The sequence below is a fragment of the Tauraco erythrolophus genome, chromosome 3 (genome assembly GCF_009769465.1).
Source record: "Tauraco erythrolophus isolate bTauEry1 chromosome 3, bTauEry1.pri, whole genome shotgun sequence".
Taxonomy (NCBI): Eukaryota; Metazoa; Chordata; class Aves; order Musophagiformes; family Musophagidae; genus Tauraco; species Tauraco erythrolophus.
In genome coordinates this window covers 56309435-56333165 of record NC_141467.1, presented here as the reverse complement: position 1 = coordinate 56333165, position 23731 = coordinate 56309435, and the positions used below count along the sequence as shown (strand labels likewise).

Below are 23731 nucleotides of genomic sequence, written 5' to 3'. Positions count from 1 at the left end.
AAAATAAAAATCACGTCATCAAATAAAACTTTGTCCTCGGGCAGGAGGAGAAAAAAAAAATTATCATCTCATAGATATCTTAGCAGATGACAGCTGAACTTAAAGAAACTTAACAGTGCAACAGAGCATCTTTGCATGCCTTTCTAAAGATACTACTTTCAAAGTTGGTTTTGGTGTATTAAAATATCTGACAGTAATAAAAGAAACCATGTAATTAACAGAGTAGTAAAAGTTAGAGAAAATCAAGACAACAGTGAGAAGTTCCAAAAAGGTCCCCAATTCCACAGGGACAGACCTCAGTAAAGATGTGAAGTTTGAGTTTCAGCAAAATCATCTATGAAAAGTCCTTTTGAGACTGAAAAAAGTTAAGCCTGAAAAGTGGTTACTGAATACCATTTTTATTAATGTACACTTCAGATCACCAACAGAATTAATGTTATTTTTCTCTCAGATTCTCTCAGTAAGATGAAGGCGGGGCTATACTTTAAAAGTTCACGTGACAGGATTCTTGAACTGCATTTTGGTATTGAGCTTCTTCATCAAGCTGAAGATTCTAAACAAAATGAAAACATCATCAAAATGAACAAATACTCAAGATGTACCATAGCCCTTAGTTTAATAATTCATTTTCCATGTTTTTTACATAGGAATTGGCACCTAGATGAAGGCTCTCCATCTTTATGCGTACTACATGCTTGCTTATGTTGCACAATACCTTTTATTTAACCAAGTACCAAGAGATACATGAGACAGGAGAAGAAATCAGATGAGTGAGGCAAGGCTCATTAAGCAGAAGGGTCCATCTTCACTTCCTGGCTCGATTACATTACAGAATAGCCAGCTCAGGAAAGCTGACTGTGTCACACAATTCTTACAACAGGGCTTGCAACCGTAACATCCCCCATTAATAAAAACAAAACGTGATCCCCAGACAACAGTAATCACAGATAGTGGAGAATATACTGCTCAAAATGAGAAAGCAAACATGTACCACAAAAGATAGGTGGTTAACACTGCTACTTTAGAAAAACTACCTTCCAAGTTGTTAATATGCCAGAGTAATACATCTTTTTAGTGCAATTCTAGCGGCTTTCTCAAATCACAATTCCAGTCACCAATTCTACATCCTCAAACATGCAAGATGCACTCATGTTGAAGAGCTCAATCCTCTGTATCAATCTCCTAGCTCTTCATGCCTTTGTCACAGATCACTCAACACAAAGAACATGAAACATCTTTGCCATCTTTAACCAGTGAGGCTGCCTATGCCTCAAAACACTATGCTAGTCCCACACAAAGCTCAAGCAGTGTACCTCAAAGCCTGTCAAACTCTGTAGAAACTACAACACAAACTCTCTAGCTCTCTGGTCCCATATGCAGAACTCAACTGGTTGGCTTGACTTACGATCCACCCAGTGACTACATCTGCGTATGTAGTTCTGCATCTATACTACATAAGGTCATTTACTCAAAGTGAGCCTGAAAGAAGGCAACCAGAACAATGACTTAATGACACATCTCTTTTTCACGTTGCAGCTCCTCTCCCAGCGTTCTGGAAAAGAGGCTACAGCAGCAATACCACCTAGTTAAGCTGCACTTTGAGTCCTGAGTATTATGATTTATCCATTTCTGCCATAAAAGGTCGAAAATGTCAATAAAACAGTACCATCTATTTTACTTTCCTCAGAAGCAGCAGTAATAAATTTTTCTGGAGGAACAAATAATTCAGACTAAGAACGCTAAGCTAAAAACTTAAGTCATCAGTTTGGAGCAGAGCTTAACTGTTGACAACATCTATTCCTGGTAGCATTTTGTGTTGATAATGGAAAGTTTAAGAACAGATAGGCCTACTTCTTAGCTCTGTACAGAGCAAGAACATAGCATGTCCAAGGCACAAACAAGTTTGGTAGAAATTTTTTATTTGGGATTTTTATTTATATAAAAAAGTTACCATTTATTCCCCTACTCAAAGAAGAAAAAGCTTACCACAAAATCTCCGTAGTCAAACCGGTGTCTTAGATTTAGATGGTTAACAAGATTTCTAGTAACCTGGTTAGTATCTGCCCAAGGAAGAGATACACAAATAGGACAGATCTGAATTTGGAGGGGAAGGAGAAAGAGAGAGAATTTTTAAAAAGTTATTGGCAATAAGGAATGCATTAAAGACATGTTCTACAGGAATAACTAGTGTGTCACTCATCCACTACCAAAATACAGTAAAGATGTTCGCAGAAAATCATAGTTCTAAGTGTTCTTGTCCTCAGTTGTATAACATTCAAAAATTACATCAACTTGCCAAATTTGTTAAGTGTTTCTCTTAGCAGTAGGGGATTATCACATCTGTCTGGCAGTCTTTTTTGTCAATTTCTGTTGTTTAAAATTTAGAAAAGAAAGCGATTGCAGCATCCTACTTATTGTTTGAGAGGATTTTCATAAAATTGAGATGATCAAGTAAACCAAAAGAAAAAATAACACACTTTATACAGATTAAAAAAAAAAAATCAAAACCAAACAGATCTTTCTCCTTCACCCCCTTTGATTACCTTAGATTACTTCTCAAGTAACTGTAGTTTTCACATGAAACAATAGTAACATTAAAAATGGGATTCTAACAGATCTGCATTACTAAATGAAGAAGAGTAAGCGTCATGCTCAAAAACTGAGTTTGTTTCACATCGAGATAAATGAGACAGCTAAGTCAGAAATATCTTAGAATTGACAAGAACTGACAAGTTAAATGCACTGCATTAAGTATACTGTCTTTCTCAGACAACAGTGATCTTTACAGATAGAGACTAGCTACGGCACATTAAATTGGTCACATAATTATAATCAAAGTAGCTTAAGAAGCATACGTAAGCAACTCTACTTACTACAGGAACTATCTGATAAAGATGTCTATTATTACAGTGATCCAGTAAACGCTGTCTGGTAAAATTGGCTTCCTGACACAGGGGGCATTTGAAGGTTGGATGTCCACTGTAAACAGAAACACATAGTATTAAACAGAAAAGAGAGTTTTAGAAGTAGTGTTACAGAAAGCTTAATTCATCTGTTATTATGTCATTATTTTCCCTTATTTTCATAACAACAAAAAAAAAACCACCCTCACTGACATAGTAGAGGGTCTAATGGAGTTCCACTGCTACTTCCAAATTGCAATTTTAAAGTACATTTATTATTTGTAACCTACATGCATTCTTCTGAGACTCGGACTTTAGAAAGTTCTTTTGTTCCAATTGCAACTGCACCCTCTTCTTACTAGTATATCTTTTAGTTCAAATCCTTCAGCAAAATACTGAAAAAAACCCCAAATTCTAATGTATGGGTGCAAATGTAGAAGAAACTACAGGTTTTTTTTAATACAGCTTGTTGTATGTGTTTGTGAGTTTTTTTTTCATGTTAGTAGTAGAAGCTTGCACTATTATTGTCTGGATCTATTTTAATAGTAACTATAGAAAAATAATCAGCCTACCTTGCTTCTCCTTGAAGTATTTGATTATTAGCCATCTCGCCATTATTAGATATTGCATCACTCCTGCTACTTTAAGTCAAGAAAAAAAAAAAAGAAAATTGAGATTATTTTACTCCACCATCAAAATTTTTAAAAGTTTAACAGTAACAGGGGAAAAATTTATCTCTATTTCCCCATTAAGTCCCACGAGTTCCAAGGCAAAACATATAATGGCACATATTTTAACTCTCACAACTTGTCCTTCGGATCTGGGTACGTCTCAGTATTTACTTACCATGGTGACCCTCAGTGGAATATTACACAACTTTACAGGAAAGTGGTATACAATACCACAGACATTTAGTCGACAAGAACAGTAACGGAGACTACAGCCAAGTAGCTCAAAAAGCTTTGTGAACTACATGAATATAAGACAGGCAGCATTTTTGAAGTTTTTTGATTTAGGACTATGTAAATAGGCATTTAACTGCCATGTGTTTACACAAATAATTTACAGTTTTCAATAACAGCAAGATAAGTTTTCTTACACTGTGCACAAAATAAACTGTTTCCTAAAGTAAGAATGACAGACAGGAACACTTTAGAAAGTAAATTTGACCATCTATGCACCTCTAGCCAAGCCAGAAGAAACTGCTCAGACCTGCTGATCATCCGAAGAACATGAATATTTACAGTCACAAATCTGGTCACAGTACATTTTTTGTACTTCTGCAATATTATAAGGGTAGGTATTCTACTGTGGCATAGTCAATAAATAGTGATATATCCAGACACTTTGGTGAAATATTGCTGCAACTAGTTCTGGCAACAGCTTAAACTTCCGCTTTCAATATACTGATGGGCCGAAAACCAAATACAGACAAGTTTGGACTGCTAAAAATAGAAAAGAGATGTCAAAACAAAGTAAACAAAGGACAAGCTATACAGAATAAAGCCCTATGAAACTAATATGTAAAAAAAAAAGTCTTTAAAAAAAAGCAAAAAATCCTCAATCAAACCAAATACATTCATGAGAAGGTACAAAAAAGAGAGTTCTTTAGCTTTACTGCCTGAAAACAAATGGTAAGTGGCATGTGTATTTTATGGTGTGAAATACACTGGAGTTCCTTATATTTTTCATAAGAGATCAGTTCAAAATAAATTCAATCAGAAAGCAAAAGCTTGCACAGTAGTGTTTTGAAACAGGATACCCACTAAAACAGACTTAGGAAAGGGGAGGGGGAATAAAAAGAGAAGGAAACTTGCCCGGGGCTGAATAGTATTATGAAATCTGTTACAAAGCAAGCTGCTCAAATGCTGTCAAGGCAAGGAAAGCAAACTACAAATACTATACACAATGTAGGAGAGTCCCTAGAAGACATTCCAAACAATCACGTAGAAAGGTTTTCTTCTGTTTGCCTTTAAGAGTAAAGGAAAAGACCTGGAAAAACTGTCATTTTTTGAAGCACAAAAATACAGACAATAATTATTGCAAAAAGAAGGCATGCCCTGGAAAAAAAAATACTTTCCTTGGGGGGCGGGGGAGAAGAAGATGCACCGTTACACATAAAACACCCTGATTACCTGTTCCCTGTTGAATCCTGGGAAATCTGTAAGTTTGGAATAATAGAAGAAACACCATATTCATCCTGATACTTCTTACACGTTTTATAATGCTGTCTCATCCACGAAAATCTAACCTGTAAATGAAATGTCAAATTATTGAAATTATACTAAACAATCCAGGGATAGAGAAGGAAGAGATAATTCTGCCAACAGAAAGCAATGCATGCAGGAATTATTTAGTCATCATATGCAGCAGAAACCAGAACTTGTGTCTCCCCTGTGAGCATGAACACTTTCTTCCCCAACAAGAGATCTTTGATTCCTTTCTCTATAGAGCCTCAGTCACTCTATGAGACTGGAGAACGATCCCACTACCCAAACCCCCAACAGTCAAGCAACTGAGAGAGCTCCCTCAGGGGTAAAAGATGCGAGTAAACGCCATTTAACTGAAACAAAGTCACAGGAACTACATCTCCCACATCCATCCAGGCTCAACAACTGATGAGCTACAACACAGCGGGGCCATGAGGATGGGATAAGCACCACTGCTCCTTCAGTCTTCTCTGGCCTTCTGTTACCTTGTGCAGAACAAAATCTTTTTGCATTAGGGGTGCTCTGAGAATACATAACATTTCTCTTTGAGAAAAGAAAAAAAAAAAAAAAAGGTGAATGAACACCAATTTAAGGCTGCCTATCCAGCTTATATGCAAGGTAAGACCTTAGATTTGCCAGAAGATAGCTGTGCTGGACAAGCCCTAAATAAGAATTTCAGGTACAACAGCACTGTCAGAAAGTGCTTACAGGTTTAGAAGCACAACAAAATCACATCTCATGCACGTGTGCCCAAATTCCATAAAAGTTCTTCCGGGGATCTCTTTGGTTCTTCCTTCCCCTTTACCAACTTGCTATTGTTTCTTTCTCCCAGCTTTTCATCCTCATGAATCATGTGGAACAAAGCAAGCAGCTCAGCTTTCCACTAGTGCTAATCTTCACATTGGCAGAACAAAGTCCCAAGTGAAATGAAACGAATACGAAGACAACTACCTGATTTGACGCAAAATTTTATGTAAACAAAGCATGTGGCTGAAATCCTGCATCCATTTATATCAGAAAAGAGATTACTCTTGATTTCAGTTGGGGGTCAGGATTTTACCCAACGTTCTGAAAATAATGATCCCTTTACAAAGGTAGTGAAGGGAATGTAAACAAATAGACAGATGGGGCAGTGGGAAATTACATGCGATAGCATGTACATTGAGAGTACTCAACCCATATTTTTTCTTTTAAATTAAATTTTACAGTCACTCTAAGCACTTTTATTTCCATAGTGAAAGTTTCTGAGGTTTTCCATAAATCTGTAACTTTCATTTTCAATTGTCTAACTTTTCTTCTGCCAGTTTCATAGCTATATCCAGTTTTTGCATTGTTTTGGCGAAAAACTGGCACTCCACTTAGAAAGTCCTTATAAACAATATAAGATCCTCTTTCAGTTCACACCTGTTAGGCATACCTCGCAGGCACTGCACACCTAGTGCGTGCACAAGCCATACAAAGCTAAGATCAAACTGCTGTAGGCTCTTCAGCTCCAAGACACGAATGACACACAGTAAGAGTGTGTCTGGTCAAAAATAAGCAAAATGCATCCAACTTTTTGTAAAGTTTTACTCTACCTGCTTCTCACAGCATCTACAGCCCCCAGAAGCTTTCTTCATACTGCTTTCAACATCTAGAGCCCTTTTGGGGTATGTTCTTTCTTTTTTAGTCACGCTCCCCCGGCAGAGAGGGCAATGTGTTCCACTTTCTCTGATAGCTGTCAAGAAGCACTTCCTGCAAAACCTAAATTGAAAAGTTACCACAAACACGGGTTAGTAAAGTGAAGAGAGTTAAACATTTTGTCCTTGAAGAGAGCTGGGTGATTAACAGGAAAAAATATCCATATCAGAGTAATAGTCTGCTGAATACAAATCTTCATAAGTACAAGCAAAATGAAACAATGGTGCTTACAAAGAAGTATATGGAAATTAGGGGAACTTGGCAATGCTCTTCAGGTAAAGATGTTACTATTTACTGACTAGTACTCCTGAGCTGAACACCGGATTGATCATTAATGAGATATTAAATGGTGCAGCAAACACGTGACCCCGGAAAATCTAATCAGAGTAACTCCCTGTTTATTGTCCCTAAGAGGAGCCAAAAATACTGCAAAGCTGCCTTTAGCACGCGTTCCCAGAGACCTCGGTTCATCAGCTTTCGCAGTTCTCCTCTCACTTTCCTTCCTCACGTACCAATAGCCAAAGCCATTCCGCTTTCCTACAAAGCAGCACTTCGCAACCACACGTTCCTCTGGAAAACGCAGAGCAGATGAACTGGAGAGAACGACTGAGCTACGGCCCGCGTTCGAAAACGAACAGGAAACTATTAAGTTAAAAAGGCGAGTTAGGTTAGACGTGCAAGACGGTTTTCACCGGCGGTAAAACCCGGCCGCCACCGGCCAGACAACTGGGGGGCTCGCTTCCAGAGGCGGCTTTCCTAACACACCGGTCCTCCTTCGCTACAAAAGAAAAGAGGCGAGGGAAGGCCGGGGCAGCCCTCCGAGCCAGCCCTCGGCGGCGGCGTGTCAGACCCCGGGGCGGCGGGCGGCGACGACCCCGGCGGCCGCCGTCGCGCGTCCCGTGCCCCGGCGCGGCGGGCTGCAGGCCGAGGGTCCGTGCGCTGAGGGACGGGGTGGGGGGGCGGAGAAGGACAAGGCAGAGAACCGGGGGCGGCGGGGGAGGGGAGGGATACCCACACGTGCTGGCAGTTCGCCGTCCTCACGGGCGTTTGGAACACCTCCTGGCAGACGGGACAGTAAAAATCATCCTCGCTGAAGCACGCCGCCGCCTCCGCCGCTCCCTCGGCCATGGCAACACGTCAGGGCCTCTCCGTGCGGATCGGGGACGGGAAACAAGCCCCGCCCTGGCGAGCGGAGCAAGAGCGGAGCTCCGCGCCCGCGGGGCGCAGGCGGGCAGAGCCGCGGGGCGGAAGGGCGCCGGGGGTCCGGCAGAAGATGGCGGGTGGGCACCTGGCGCCAGGTGGGAGGCCGGGCTGCGGCGGAGGCGGGCGGAGGAGCGGGCCCGGCCTGCGCGCCCCGCCCCTCCCTCCCCTCCCCTCCCCTCCCTCCCCGGCCGGGGAAGCGCTCCCGCCCCGCGCTCTACCTGCCGGTGCCCGGGCCGGGAGTCACGGCGGCGGATGCCGCCTGCCGGCGGCGGCTCAGCCGCAGCTCCGGCCGGGCTCCCGCTGGTACCCCCACCCCTCCGCCGCTCTCCCAGGAGGGGCAGGGGCGGGACCGGGGCCTGGGTTTCCATGGCGATCGCCTCCCGGCTCGGCACGGCGGCCTCTCTTCCTCCTTCCTCTCTGCCCGGGAGCCTTCCCCGCTCCGCCTACCGCTCTCCGCCGGCCCCGTCGCCCTCCTGGGGCCCGCGGTTGTCGGCGCCGTGCACCTCCCCTTCCGCACCCGTGTGTCTGCCAAGGCCGGAGGCCGGAGCCGGGGCCCCGGGGTCGGGGCCCCGGCCCCGGGGCCCTGGCTCCGGCCTCCGGCCCAGGCCCTACATCGGAGGAAAGAGTTTTCTTGGCCATAGTGAAAGCGTTTCTGCTCCGTTTCTCGTTTGTTTGTAGGTCGGCTGAGAGCAGCGGTAATTTTACGCAGTGGTTTTAGTGGCATTAGTGATATTTGGGCCAGGATTTCCGCCTCCTGAATGATACTGACAAAAACCTTAATTCAGCGGTATGGCTGTGTGGTGGGTTTTTTTTTTCTTCCAGAATAAGGAATTGTGAGAATATCGTTACAGTGAAATAGTAACGCTGACAAATTTTCTCTGGGTGGAGAAGACTTTGGACCTGTTACGCACATCTAGTGCTGACCTCTTTTGAATGTATAACTCTTGGCAGGTAAACAACAAGCAAGATGCTGGCAATATTTTAAAACCGAATGGATTTGTAGAGATTGTATTTTTCCAGAATGTATTAATCTGTGAAGATTATATTAGTTCGTAATAAAACTAAGATTCAGGCTAGACCTGGTCTCTCACCCTGTGTCAAGATGTGGGACAAGAGCTGAGGGTCCTTCACCTTCGTTTTTCCCTGTCTGCTTCTTGGCACTGCAGCTGTCTAGACATAACATAGCTAGATGTTCAGAGGAGATCACTAGGTGGGGAGAACTCTGAGACCTGTGATTCATCTATTCCTTCAGCCTCCAGCATTTCAAAACTGTTTAGGCTTCAGATGTCCATCAGAGCTGCTGCTTGTATCTGCCAGGGATCGACAGCAAGAGGCAATGCCCATGCCATCTGGGCTTGTGGTTTGGAGGGGATAGAAGGAGACAAAGGCTTCGTTTGGAGGGGATAGAAGGAAATGTTTGCAGGAAACAAAGCTGAAGCTCAGGTCTCTCTTGAGGCGAGGACCAGGGGTGAACCATCCTGTGATTCTGTAAAGGTGCTGGCTCTTTTTTCTTATTCAGGATCTATTGCAATTACTATTAGCTAAAAATGCTAGTATCTTTCTAAGCAAGAGCAGAAGCAACAGAGCAAAAGCCAATGACTGCCTTCTCTTTAGACCACGTGGAGGCAAAATTTGAATGCCTCTTAAGCATCAGGAGATCTGAAACACTGAAGGGAAGCCCATCCAAAGTGATGGGCCCAATGTAAGAGTTAAGTCGCCTGGGCTGGGATATTTACTGCCCATGCTTCAGGTCGGGAGAAAATCTGGTAGAAAAGGCAGAACTCCTTGGGCAGGGATCTTCCTGGAGGGGACAGGCGTGGGATTTGAGGCATTGTGGTAAGATGTTCTCTTGTAACTGTGGCTGTGCTAGCTCAGGATGCTACGGCTCCCCTGTGCTTATCACTGTTCTTTCTGTTAGAGGCTGCTGAGGGTTAGCAAAAAAAACTACTATTTAAAGTGATTAACTGATTATCTTCTTTCCTGAAATGAAGTAGGAAGCCAGGCCGGTAGATCTGAGTAGGCACAATGGGTAACGAGCGTCAGTTGGTGGCAGTAACCTCTTCAACAGTGCAAGTACAGACAGAAGAAGACACAGAACTACACCTTAAGTGGTAAATAGCCTGCAGAATGCTTCTTGTGTGTTTTTGTGTCAGTTAAGACTATCCCACAGCTGTATAGCCAGCTTCAGGTGTGCCCCATCCATGGCGTGACAAGTACATTAAAAGGAAGAATTACAGAAGCCTCAGTTCAGATGTTATGCAACCACCTTGTGTTACTCTTGTGTTGCAAGAGAGGCAGCGTGACCTTCAGCCTCAGCACGCGAAAGGCTGGCAGGGATGGGCTTCCAAGTCTTTTCAGTCTTCCTGTATGACTTCAGCAAAGCATGTCCTTATGCCTCGATTTCTCAATCTGTGAAAGGGGAGCAGTTTTTAATCACCAAATAAGGCTGCTATGAGGTTAAATTAATTACTGCAGGTAAAGAGGGTTATGTCCTTTGAAGGCAGGTGTTAAACAAAAGCAAAGATTTATTACTAAAGAAGCATGATAGGTCCATTTGAACTTTGTTCAGGAGACTGCAGTATTTATTGATTAGTAGCTTTTGGTGGGGGAGAAATAGTGCAGATGACCTCAGGGAAGTAAACTACAGGAAGGTGCATGAAGGCATTCATGCTCTTGCTAGCGTTATTGTAAATCTTGATCCTTTAAGAAAGCTGTGACCTTGGAGTTGACAACTAGTACGCCGTGGAGTAATATATGGCATGGCACCAGTCTTGTAAATCTTACGTAGTTTTTGCCATTGACGTAGACAACATGTAAAGAGAAATCGGGCGGCTGAAGTTCATGAAACATATTTATTTGAAGGAAAGCATTTTACACCAGACTTTTTAGATGAAGTGAAACCAATGGCCCTGCCAACTTTTTATTCCTCGCGATAAACCGAGTTTGTGAAATAAAATCTCAGTAGTGAAAACCTGTAGAACTGCTCATAAAATTTTGCAGGGTGCAACTGCCACTGAAGAGGTATATTTTAGATCACCTTTGCACAGCTGTTGTGCAACTTTGTACAACTACTTTTTGTGCAACTATTATTTTGGTTGCTTTCTTGACAATGCTGCTGCTACTGCAAGAACAGAGCATCTCCTTGCCAATATGAAAGGGGCAGGGATTTGTTCTGTGGGAGTGGGCAAAGATGGACATGAGCAGAAGGGGAAGGAAAGCTGTGAAACCGCAGGGGTATCAGAAGGTGCCATGTGCAAGGGGAAGGACATCCTTTGCTCTTGCCAGGTGTATCTGTATCACTACTGACAAAGAACACTTGCAGCCACAGACAAAACTAAGGGCAACACTCCTCTGGTGGTGGCTTATTTCATACATACAGAAGTTCTCTGTCAGTTTTTCAGATGTGCAAGAAGCCATAAATCCAATAACTTTCCCTGTATTTTTGGCTACTTAGCTCTGGCAGAGCAGAATTTTTTTTTTCTTTTGGTTACTCAAACGTTCCTACAAATTTCACCCTTTGGAGCAGCACTGTCCTATCTTTCTGACTGAGGAGTTTTCATTCCCAAAGGAAAGCAGCTTTCCCAGGCACTCTTCCCAAAAGGAGCCACTCTCTGATTCCAAGAAAACTAGTAAAGACCTAAAGTCTATTGGGAGTTTCCTTGTTGACACGTTACCATGTGATTAAAGCTATTTTAATCACTGTACATGCTTCTGTGCATGAACATGAATTTTAATTTCTTACAGATCAACTGCATCTTTGAAAGATACTATGTTGTATTGTACATACAAAAAAAGTAGGTACTTTTTTAACTTGCATAGTAAGAATACAGGTGAGTTAAAAGACGCTGTCAATTTCTTGAACAGGTTTTTATTTTTTTATTATAAACATAATATTCACTTCTTGCTATGCTTTCAAGATGGCTTTCACTTACCAAGTTTGCTAATTTTGAGTCTCATCTTGCACTATAAATGGAAATGTACGTGCAGTCTTATGGGGTCAGTACTACTGTCTTTAAGAGTAGGTAGTATGCCTGATACTGTTTTGAGGGGGAATTTCTTCCAATTTGTTTGGTCCTGTGGCATCTGAAAAGCTGTTGTTTGTCATCTACCTCCAGCATTGGATTGTCATCATTGATGTGCAAAAGACTAGCCTGCTCCAACAACTAGGAGGGGCTGCTGCGGAAGCCAGTGTTTCTGTATACTGGACTAGCAGTGAGTTCACGACCACTGTGTACTAGGTAGAGAAACTGACAATGTTTTCTTTTATTCTTACAAAAAAAAAAAAAAAGAACACTTTTTTAAATTAAACTGAAATTTAATTTTAAAAGAACTTAAAACCAAAACAATGCTTAAGAAGAAAAAAACACAACATTTTTGGGTCCATGCAGGTTACTAACACTCCATTAATTGCAAAAGGCTAAATTTTAATGACCCTGTTTATCTACAGAACATGTTCTTCCACTCTTTTGCAGTAGTTCTTACATGCTGTTTGGATGACTCACATGCACATATCCTAAGAATGACCCATCCAGAACTCTTTCAATAAGAACTTCTCCGACAGTGTTTATGTCCTGAAAGAAAAAAAAAAAAGGATATTTTATTAAGTTAGGAATTAATGTGTTAATAGATTTAATTTCGACTGGGTTACCAGTTAACAAAATAATGGTTTCATTGGGTTTATTGGGTTTACATCCATGTTCAATGTTTACTGCCTAATTTTCTACTTCTTAATGGTAAACACTGCAACATAAACCAAGAGAAATCATTATGAAACTTGAAATAAAGGAGAATGTCAAATGCAGAAACAGATGAATTCAGTGATTATGCAAAACCCAACAATGCTAATGCTATTTATTAAAGAGTCCAATTTGGTGATGCAGGTTATGTTACTGTGTATAGAAATAAATACTCAAGTCTTAGCTATACTTTTTATGAGGCTGTATATGTGTGAGCTATCATTAAAATACTATCCTACATAGGTCTGTTTCCACCATGTGCATGAATTATAGGTTCAAATTATTAAGATGGTTCTTTCCCCCCTGCCCTCCATTTGGACATCATTTTCTTTAGTGCTTTTGCCCCATTAAAAAAAAAAAAATGGTTTATACCTTTCTTTGGGTTTTTGCCTGGATGAGTATCAAAAGTAAATATAGGAAAGCACTAACTGATATTCTTGAGAAATTCTAACAGCATGTTAATGCTGGTGCTGCATTTTCTATTTTATGGCCCACTCAGCAAAACAGCTGCAGCACCTTTCAGAGGTACAACTGTGTCATCTTAGGTTCTTACAGAATAAAAATTGGTTGTTGAAACAACTTTCATTTAAAGTATGTAGGTTTCCATTTGGGGATCTCCCACTATTTTATAAACATGAGCCAGATGCATAATACCTGTTAAGAAATGAGGTAAGGGACTACCTTTCCCATGTCCCCCTGTTAGACAGCAACAGAACCGAGGACAGAATCCCTAAATTGGCATCTCTGAGTGCCAGACTATGCTGTTTCTGCATAAATCTGCCACCCTTCTTGACTTTGTGGTGCAGTTACCTGCTCATTTTATTTCATGACTTCCTGATTGTAAAAAGTGTAGAAGAAGATACACATAAAGAAATCAAGTCCAGTAGGTTACAAATACCATTACTCACTATGTAGTCTTCATAATGGAGTGTATGTCTGAGTTGAAGATGCCGTATAAAATTTCTGCTGACATAGCTTGGATCTCTCCCAGGTGTTAAATAGCAAATTGGACAACACTATAAATAAATGGAAGGAATTCTTCAGTTTTCATGGTGGAGTTCTTACAAAAGAAATATTGTCAGTGTTTAAAAGAAACAGAAATGTGAAATAAGTGGATCTGTTATGGCCAAACGTCATTCCCTGATCAAGAGTAATACTGCTAGGCACAGTGCGCTGTCAGATCAGCTGTCAATTAATGCTAATCCCTGCTGTGTAATCCGCGTCTGCAGATATCCCAGGGATTGTCAACCTATAGAGATCTGATGGTTAATATATTCCCTCCTACTAGCTAAAAGAAAATAACCATGCAAAAGCATTTGTTTATCCAAAACAAATTTGTTTATCATCTCAACAATTTATATATCCATTTGCTTATCATCCAAATAATAAACAAATAACAAACACCAATTTGTTTATCATCCAAGCCACTGTTTGGATGATAAAGTGCTACAAGGAACATATGGGATTCCTCTGGTCATCAATAACAAATGAAGTGCACCTCTCGGCATGTTCCCTCTCTTTGCTTTGTATTAATGATGTGGTGTCTACAGTTTATAAACCAGCTAAAGCAGTTACAAGACCAGTATGACTTAAAGGATCACTTTGTCATTTCCTTGCTTATAACTTTTACATTATTCATAGGCAAACACGGTTCTGAATATTGTTTTTTACATTAGATTTCAAAGAAATGTGCAACAGAGGCTGTGTAATGTGTATTATGACTCTCTCAGGATCAGCTTGTATATGCAACTCTGAATTGAGCAAAGGATGTAATAATTTTCTAAGGCTTAATTCTGCCCTACAGCTACCCAATACGGCCATTTATGAATTTGCCCCGAGTGAAAAAATATGACTTATAGACTGATAAGTGTGATGAAAATTATTGACAATTATTTCAGTTGACCAAAGTAAATACAGAGTCTAATCTGAAAAACAGAAAATCTGGCAAAATCTTATACATTAAAGCATTAGCTCAGATAATGGTGTAATTAACTCAGAGCTCAGGGTCCAGGGTAACTTACTAGTATGATCATGATTAAGGTGGTGAAAACTAACCTGATAAGTAGAAGGGAATGGAGCAGGTTTCCCCCATCCCACCCGCTGCAGCAAACGGGAATGTTGGTTGATTTGTCTACAAGTCCTTCAGTCGGTAACCTCTCTAAAACACCTCTTCTGCGAGATGTGAGAATTGGAGTCTACAACGCCTCAGCAAACAACGATCAGGGAAATAAATTACGCTCATCGAGATCTGAGTCTACAGCCTATGGACCTCGATCCTATAAACAGGGTCACAGTAAGACCTTGCGGCCTCCGTGGACCTTCAGAATGAAGCCAGTTACGTGAAGTTAACTTTAAAAGAAATTTAAAAACCCCACTGTCCTATAAACAGTTCTCTAATTATAACCCCATAAGCCAAATTGGAATACACAGCAAATGCTTCACATTGAGCTAGGTCAGTAGGAATAGCGCATCTGGAATTTAAAAGCAGGCAAGTCGCTGAACCTAATAATGCTCGTTCTCTTGGCTGCAAGTTACCGCATGTTGTGTCAGTTGTAAGACTTCCTACACCGTTTGCAGTGCTCCTGCCAGCACTTACAATGACAGGGGCGCTAATGTTTTAAATATTATATGCATGCACGCTTGTCTGTGAGAGAGGGGGAGAGGGAATGGCTATAGGTGATATATCATTTCCTCCACTGTCAAAACCAATTAAACTATTAATATATTTTATGTTTGTGCATTTCTTCTACCAGTAACACTTGCTAGAATTAATCAGTTTAACATGTGAATTCAGTAAAATATATACTTATGTACATTACCACTGCTCTCCTTTCTGATCTGTGGTGAGTGAGACAATGGTCCATTAGCTCATCCTCATCTACTTCGCACTGGCAATAAGGACAGGAATATCCGGGAATGAAAGGTAGTATATTGTTACTGGCTGTAGATAGAAGGGATACATTTTTAGTACTGCAAGCAATAAAAGAAGTATTTAGATTTCTTTGGCCAGATATCATTAGAAGCCTCTTTTGCCACAGCTAAAATGCAGCATGGGTGTATGACATGTACCTGGGTGTGATGTATGCTGTGCTGGCAAAGGTCAGCCTTGCTAATGGATGCTGCAAACACTGCACAGAACTGTGCCAGCATGTCAGGATATTGATCCAGAAAAGCACTCTTAACATAACCGTGATCTTAGAGAAGAATGGATGAAAATACTGAACACTACAACTACAGACATTTGATAAAAGCATCATTTAATTGCTGTGATACACTTGGAGCATGCGTGACCAAACTACCAATTCTCGGGAGCCCTCGTCAAGTATCGACACTTCCTCACAGAGGGTTCCTGCCTAGTTTCCAGTGCAGAGTATGGTCTTGTTGTGCAGTAGAAACACTATTTTCAGGTTAGCGCAGTTTTCAAATGTGTGTGTGCACAAAAGTAAAGGCCATTGAACTTCAAGACCTGTCATTCTAGAATTGCTACACACCTAATCGATTGCTCTTAGCACGTCCTGCCCTGCTAGAGAATGAAAGAGACAAAGAATTTGAGACATATGACACACATATATTCTGTAAATACATATATTCTCTATATATACTGTAAGTATATAAATAAGAAAAGCTGTCAGTCTCCTTAATTCATAACTATTTCCGAAGAACAAATTATTAGATGAGCGTCAATTAAATTTAGATTATTAGACTTATTCATTCTGGAAATAACCACCATTTTCAAGGAGTTTTATTTGAAAGTAAACATAATTCTTATCCAAGAAAAATAAAAAAATGCTGACTTGTCAAAATACTGTTGTTTCTACAAAGCAGGTCACATGGAGCTAAATTCTATCAAAATCATACTGACTGCAAGTAAAATGTATTATTTTGTAGTCATACACCAAAAAATTATCATCCATTTTAAGTATTGAGTATTACGATTGTAAATGTTAGTAAAGGATTCATATTCAATTCTATAAACCAGAAACAAGTTCCAACTAAAAAAAAAAATAAAATCTGAGAATTCTTCTACCAGTTTAACTTTACTATGCTGGGATAACAAACTCAAAAGTGCTTTTTCAATGTCATCATCACTAAGGTCTACCTTGTTACCGCATGTCCAAGCTCCTGTAGAGGTCCATATTTTTCTATGTATTTTTCGCAAGTTCTTAAATGAGCTCTCATTTCACTCAGACATACCTAAGCAATGAGAAGGAGCAGCTTGTTATGTTTTATACCATGACACATTCATGCTATACATAAATCTGAGTATTTTCTAGTTCAAAGCCTTATTACAACATTGTGGCTACATCTAGGGAAGAATACACATCTCCTTCTACTGCTGGCTCAGTTTCTCAAGCGTTATGTTACTGGTTCAGTATTGCTCTACATAGATTTTATAATAATAACATTCATCTTATGAGATAAAGTGAATTAGAGTGAAAAAATTCTTAGTTTGTGATGATCTTATTTGTTCCATACATTGGCCCTTAATATTTAGGAATGAAACTGGAGAGGCAATAGGGAAATATTTCTAGTCTGGGGAGGGAGACCCTCTCAGTTCACTTCTTGCTCTGTTTTTAGTGGTGAAAATCTAGACTAAGTCTGTTAAACATTTTCTAACTTGAGGGCTGGATTCTGAGCTCAGTGAAGTCATCAGAAAAACTTTTTACAGATTCATTAAGGATAAGATTTGAGTTTTATATTGCTGCTGCTACTGGCTATTTCCTTTAACTCAGAACCTCTACATAAGAAAACTGGTGAAGCAGAGAACCATGACATATTTTCTATGATGAGAAACAATATGAAATGATAAGAAGTCACCATGTTGAGATATTAATATATTATTTTCACAGAAACAGTGCAGAGACATTAATATTACATGCTAGTCTGTATTTTTTAACCTTTAAACATTGATGACCAGTTCCAGTGAATCTTGGTGAAGAAATTTAAAATAACCCTGTCCCAGATGTCGATGCCATGGCTCCACTACAAATGATCATCCTGACTGCAGGTGCAGCAGAATGAAACATGCTTGTGCCTCAGCCACTTAACTGCAATTTCCACTCCCCGAGTGGAAACTGCAAATGAAATGAGGTTTACACTAACACAGCAATCCAAGTGATGGTGAGACTGAGACACCGCAGGAGTGTTTGCCAAGGGTAGTCTGCCAAATATCAGAAACGACATACAAAAGTGCCTTGACGCTGTAATGCATTAACTGCACTCTACTCGTCGACATATCTTAGTGATCTCACTGATGGCTTTATGCAAGAAATACAGATAACACTTTCTGCAGCCATAAGAAAGATTATAAACCACTGCGCTTATCCATAATCATGTCACTTGTGCTCTCCATTGAACAGCAAAAAGCATTGCTTAAGCTCTGCAAAGTATTGAGAAGCCTAGCTAAGCCATATGTAGCTCAGGACTTAACATACCTGTTACAGTTGGGTTCCTTCTGCAAAACCCAATTAAAAAAAAAAGTATTGGAATTAAATTCAATATTTAGGTACAGTTAATATCAAGATTTCATTGTTAGTTTTAAGCAGATCTTTCCCAAATAGAAAATCCATGGCAAAAAGGTAACGAACCAATAGCATTAACAATAAATAAACATTTTTGCTGTTTTTCTTATGTTCTCTGCAATTCCCCACAACCCTGCAAACAGCAGTCATTCTGAAGTTCACGCATTTACTTGCTAGTTTACATTTTATGGTATTTTTACATTGCTGCTGGACAAGAAAGAGTTAAGGGTACTGGTTTGTAGTTTGCAAGACAGGAGAAATTATAAAAGACAGATGTGAATCCATTCAGAGAAGAAATCAAATGGAGTCAGATCTAAGCTGTACAATCTCCTCCCACAAAACAACACAGAGATAGAAATATGAGGGGAGAGCAGGACTGAGGAGTGTCCATTATACAGAAAGAGGCGTGAAGTTGATATTCACAAACACGGGAGAAAATACTTGAGTTTATATGAATTTTCAAGTAAACGTGTATTAATTCAATCTTGGTTAACTGTTTTTCCTATTGATATACGCCCTGTCCTCCGCTACAAAGTCCTGGTAACCTTTTGCTCTGCAGCTTGTTTTGATGAAACATGATTAACATGTTCCAGTTCAAACAGTAGCATTTAAAACTTCATTTGCATGTGAGTAAGTGATGTTTCAAAGGTTTTACTTAGATTTAAGGAAAAAGGCTCAGTGTAGGTCAAAGGAGAGGGTGTGGTGTTTTAAAAAAAAAAAGCTGAAAATTTCATATCTTTGACCTATATTTTAACAGATGCAATTCTGGCCAGGACTTTTATAATTAGGCAATAGTAGTATATAAAGAAAAGTTATTTGTCCTTTCTCCAACGTAGGCAGCCAAGAAGATTCAGCTCCTATAGGTTTAGGCTTGAGTGTAATATTTGCAATGGCACTGGCAGAGTTTTAGAGCTCTTTTAAATATGGAGCTTGATAAATCACAAAAATTTATTCTTTCATCATCATGCTGGTGGAGTTTCTCCATTTAGATATGCCCTTAAAAAAAAAAGGATCTTAATAGTTAATTCTCATGCATGGATACATCTCTGGAATCATTAGTAGTTAGTATTCAAGGCTGCAAACCTGTGTTTCGCATTCTGTGCAATTTCGGTATGTGCTCTCCATCTTCTTGGCAATATCAGTGGCTGGGATTCCTTCAGAAGGAAGATAAGCGCGGCAGTAAGGGCACGTCCACGCACTATTCTTTAAACTTGTAGAAATACAGGAATGACAGAATCTATACATAGAAATAAATGAAAACAAACGTGATAATCCCCCCAAAACATGCTTCAAATAAAGCAGGTATATAAAAAAGCATCAAAATTTTGCACCACATGACATCCCTGGTGTAACATTGCAGGATATTCGTTCTTCTTAGCATTTATTGTTAAGGAGATCGTGGGTATTGTTCCTGCAGCCCTACTTGCCTTGAGCAAGAGCACTGAAACCAGACAAGCTGACCTTCCTGGTAGCACTGAAACACATGTGAATGTGGGGACTCATTTCAGAGCAGAAGCGAGGAACTCAGCCCCCCTGGGCCAGGCAAAGCCTGCAGGTCTGTGATTTCAAAACCTGCCACCACAGCAAAGATTATTTCATTTTGGTAGGGTTGCTGCCGGACAATGTCACAAATACGCATACTGATAGCTTACTGGAAGTCTTCCTGAGCCCATAAACAGAAGAATACTTCATTCTGCTCCTATAAGGGACAACCATTCGGGTTGTTAAGGTGAGGGAATTTCTTTGAGACAGGACGAAGTCAGGAGTGGGAGAACTGCGCTCGGAGGTGTTGGGCAGCAGTGGCAGGGGAAGTGTTTGGCTGTTGTGTGATAAGTGGTTCTCTGATGTAGCCATCTCTGGGTTTGGATTGAGTCAAGGCATATCTACCTCTGGGAGTGTTCCAGCCACTTCACTGTTCCGGTTTTACTAATAAAAGCAGATTGAATTAGTGGTCACTGCAGCTGCTTTTGAAAGCTTTTTGTCAGTTATGGATAAGACAGATAAGCTTTGGTGAATCTCCCTGTAGAGATGTAAAACATTACCGCCTTTCACTATCTAAGCGCCATTGCCAAGTCCCAGCGCTAATGGGACAGGAGACGCCTTTCTTTGCATTAGATTATTGCTCCCCATTCTGTCGAGATAGGGATCTGAAGGGCAGAGCAATAGCCAGGGGCTGGAAGGAAGGACAAAAGAAAGGATGCTCACGGACTGACTGACTGACTGACAGCCCCTCTGGCTTTGGAGGAGCTAGAAGAAGCTGTTGGGCCAGACTGCAACCCGCAGTGAGCACATTGCTCAGGCTGGGCCAGTGTGCAGACAGCCGACGCGTAAGGGCGAGGAGGTGGCGAAAGTCCTTGCACCTCTACCAGAAATTTGCCCTTGTGCCCCTCTGCTGAGTCTCCCATCCCTGCAGCAGAAGTGTCAGGAGCAAACTTGCATCTGCAAACCCAGCTGCATGGATGCAAAGTTTCATTTAAATAAACTGCTGACTTTGCACTGAAGCAGGTAAGGGGCAGGAACATCTGGTTTGCCAGTTCTGCCTGAAGATTGAAATGCAATAGCTTCCAGAAGAGAGGCACTTGAAACCAGAAATCACTGCGGTCAAACCAGCTAGTACTGGTGGTCACGCTGTGCCCATTTAGGGTGTTGCCACTCTCACTGTCCCGTGCTGCCCTTCTGTTGAAGGTTGCTCACCTTTCCTTCAGTCTCCTCTCCCAACCCTCCAGCCCAGCAGAAGGTATCACAAGCTTCTCTCTCAGATACTCCTACTCAGTTTGGCATTTTAGTACAATCCCACCTGCTTTCCCAGTTGCCAAAATGCTAACCTTTGCACCAAAGCTACTAAGTCACGAGTCCACATTGCCCCCGCCAGCTCTACTATGTAGGCAGCAACTCCAGGAGAGGAGTGGAGTTGGAAGCTGAGGCAAAATCTTCTTCAGCCACTGTAAAACAACTTGCCAAGCTTGCCAGGGCGCTCTGTGAGAGCATTTCTAACATACTTAACAGCCTGTGATCGATCTATAGGAGGATTTCAGATGTAATCTCTTCTTGGGAAGCCTTCTTCCTATAGCTCCACGGAGCCAAGTAAAATACATTCAAAGCCTAAGTCAGACAGAAGGTGGTATTTTGCAGTTACTTCACAGAAGTATAAATGATTACACAAGGTGCAAAGAGAGTACAGCCAAGACCCAGCACGTTCCCTGTCCAAGGATAAACTCTGAATTGTTACACACAGTTTGCCCTCGGGCAGGTTTTAACTTAGATTATTCCTGTACTTTAGACAGGGTTGAAAAGGTTTCTTTGTTTCCCTGAGGAACAGATGAGTCTTCTATAAATAACCCTGTCCAAGGTTCACTCATGCTGTCTGAGAGCTTTCCCCTTTGAATGTCACAAAATATAAAATCAGATTACACTTAACCGGTTTGTTCATGCTCCCCCTAAAACTATCAGTAGCAGAGGGAAAAAAAAAAGATAACATAAAAGATACAAGCATTGGCAAGGAACAGTTACACCCATGCATCATACACAAATAGTCTTTTGTTATTAGTCAGTGATATGTTCTGTTGACTATAAAAGCAATTGGAAAGAACTTCAGGTTCAAGAACAAAAACTCCTCCGCCCTTAACCCAGTTTGTCACTCTGCTTTATTTGCTCAGTCTGTACCTAAATAGATAAAACAAATAAATGCACAAAACTTAAAACAGTTCAGGTAGGTGAAATAAAACCTAACCATCTCAGGATATTGACCCTGAACATTGCTAAAGCCCTACTTTTTTTCCCCTTCCATTTACCCTCCAAGCAATTGCCTCAGGTCTCTAGTTAGAGGCTGCATAACACTTCTCAAATCCAACAAAAGCTAATAGATTAGTTCTTGGAGATACTGAGGGTACTGTAAACAGTTGCATTTTTAGACGTACATACATGTGTATGTCTCAGCTCAGGACCACATCATTTTCCATAATTTGTGACCTGGAATAAATAATAAAAACAAGCCTCGCCAGCTGAATAGCAGAAAAAGCGCAGCAGCTTAACTGGATCTCTGTTGGGAAGGAACTTTGCAAAGTTGCCTACAGTTTCTGAGGCCACCAAGTGGTCCTGGAAATGAAGATGGGGTTCAGAAACATGCTAGGAAGCCTTTTATCCTTTTTTCTTTCTTTTTATTTATTTTTTTTCAAAAAAAAAAAAAATATTCCTAAACCCTGGCTTAAGCCATACTTCCATCTGCTGTTATCACTAGAAGGATGCCTGTGCCAGGTGCCACGTTTCTAAAGGGAGTCACTAGCAGCAGATGGTTCACGTTTGTTCTTGCATTTTACACCTGTATATGTTGTTCTGTGCTGATTCTAGATGGGATCTTTATGCTATGCTTGCATCTGGACAAGATTCAGATTAGGTGAAATACTTCAATTATGGCTCACATTAAATTTGTGATGAAGACAACTATTAGAAATGAAGACAACGATTAGAAATACTCGGAATTTGAACCAGAAGCACATAATCACTCTAGAACAGCTGGTTTTACACATCGATTTTTTTATATGGTCCAGAATAACTGGCCTTATCCTAAAACAGCTATCCCAAAACTAACTTTCTGGTGTATCCTACCCTTAAGCAGATGTAGCTGGGATGAATTTAGACGTATTTCTAGTTATTTAACAAAACCAACAAAACAAACCAAAAAAAGAGCACAGATGTCACAACTTTCCTCTGCAGTCCGAAGAGAAACAGACGCAACTTACTTAAGGCAATTCGGCCTTAAACGGGCTGACTCCGGAGCTGCTTTACCTGTGCCCACCTCCTATGGAGGCACGCCTCCACAGTGCTACTGCTTTACCCTGACCCATCTGTAAATTACTGATGAAACATGATTAACTCTGATTGCAGGCAGTTCGAAGCGGGCTTTCCCCCTTTCCCTCGGCTTTTTTTCCCAGCCCTCTCGCCGCCCGGGCGAAGCCCGGGTGCCCGCACCCCAAACCTGTTTCTCCCATCGCCAGAGCCCACCCCCCGACCTCCCGCCTGCCTCTGCCGGCAGGAGACTTCCCGGGGCCGGACGGCAGAAAAACCCCTTCGCCCGGGCCGGCGGCGGTTCCGGGCACTTACACGTGTCCGCAGGATGTCCGCACGGGGCGGTGCAGCACCTCCAGGCACACGGCGCACTCGAAGGAGGGGGCGGCCGGCTGTCCCGGGGCCGGCTGCCGCCGCCTCCGCCGCTCCTCCCCCTCCGCCGCCGCCGCCCGGGCCGCGCCGCCACCCAGCGCCGAGCCCATGTTGCCGCCTCGCCGAGTTGCCCCCGGTCAGCGCGAAGCCCTCGCGGGGCGCCGACCGCCGCCGCCCCGGCACGGCCAGGGAGCGCCGCCGCGTCCCCGCCCGGCCCGGCCCGGCCCGGCCCGCCTCGCCTCTCCGCCGGGGCGCGGGTCTCGGGTAGCGGTCTTGCGGAGGGGAAACCCCTTTTTTCAACAGGATTTTACTTCCCTGAG

General features: G+C 41.6%; 2 protein-coding genes across 2 annotated transcripts; both read right to left on the bottom strand.

Moving 5' to 3' along the window:
• Positions 1–452: 452 nt before the first annotated feature.
• RNF138 (ring finger protein 138) lies at positions 453–7921 on the bottom strand. The gene is made up of 7 exons (XM_086609251.1): positions 7809–7921; positions 6691–6856; positions 5039–5154; positions 3476–3544; positions 2874–2979; positions 1987–2094; positions 453–553 (listed from the first exon to the last, which is right to left on the bottom strand). Exons 1-7 carry the CDS (start codon positions 7919–7921, stop codon positions 485–487), a joined length of 747 nt encoding a protein of 248 aa, XP_086465377.1. The 3' UTR covers positions 453–484.
• Positions 7922–8439: 518 nt separating this feature from the next.
• RNF125 (ring finger protein 125) lies at positions 8440–23521 on the bottom strand. The gene is made up of 8 exons (XM_086609308.1): positions 23355–23521; positions 19338–19491; positions 16832–16926; positions 16218–16223; positions 15552–15636; positions 13596–13748; positions 12499–12567; positions 8440–8604 (listed from the first exon to the last, which is right to left on the bottom strand). The coding sequence occupies exons 1-8, from the start codon at positions 23519–23521 to the stop codon at positions 8440–8442; spliced, it is 894 nt and encodes a 297-aa protein (XP_086465434.1).
• Between the last annotated feature and the right edge of the window lie 210 nt (positions 23522–23731).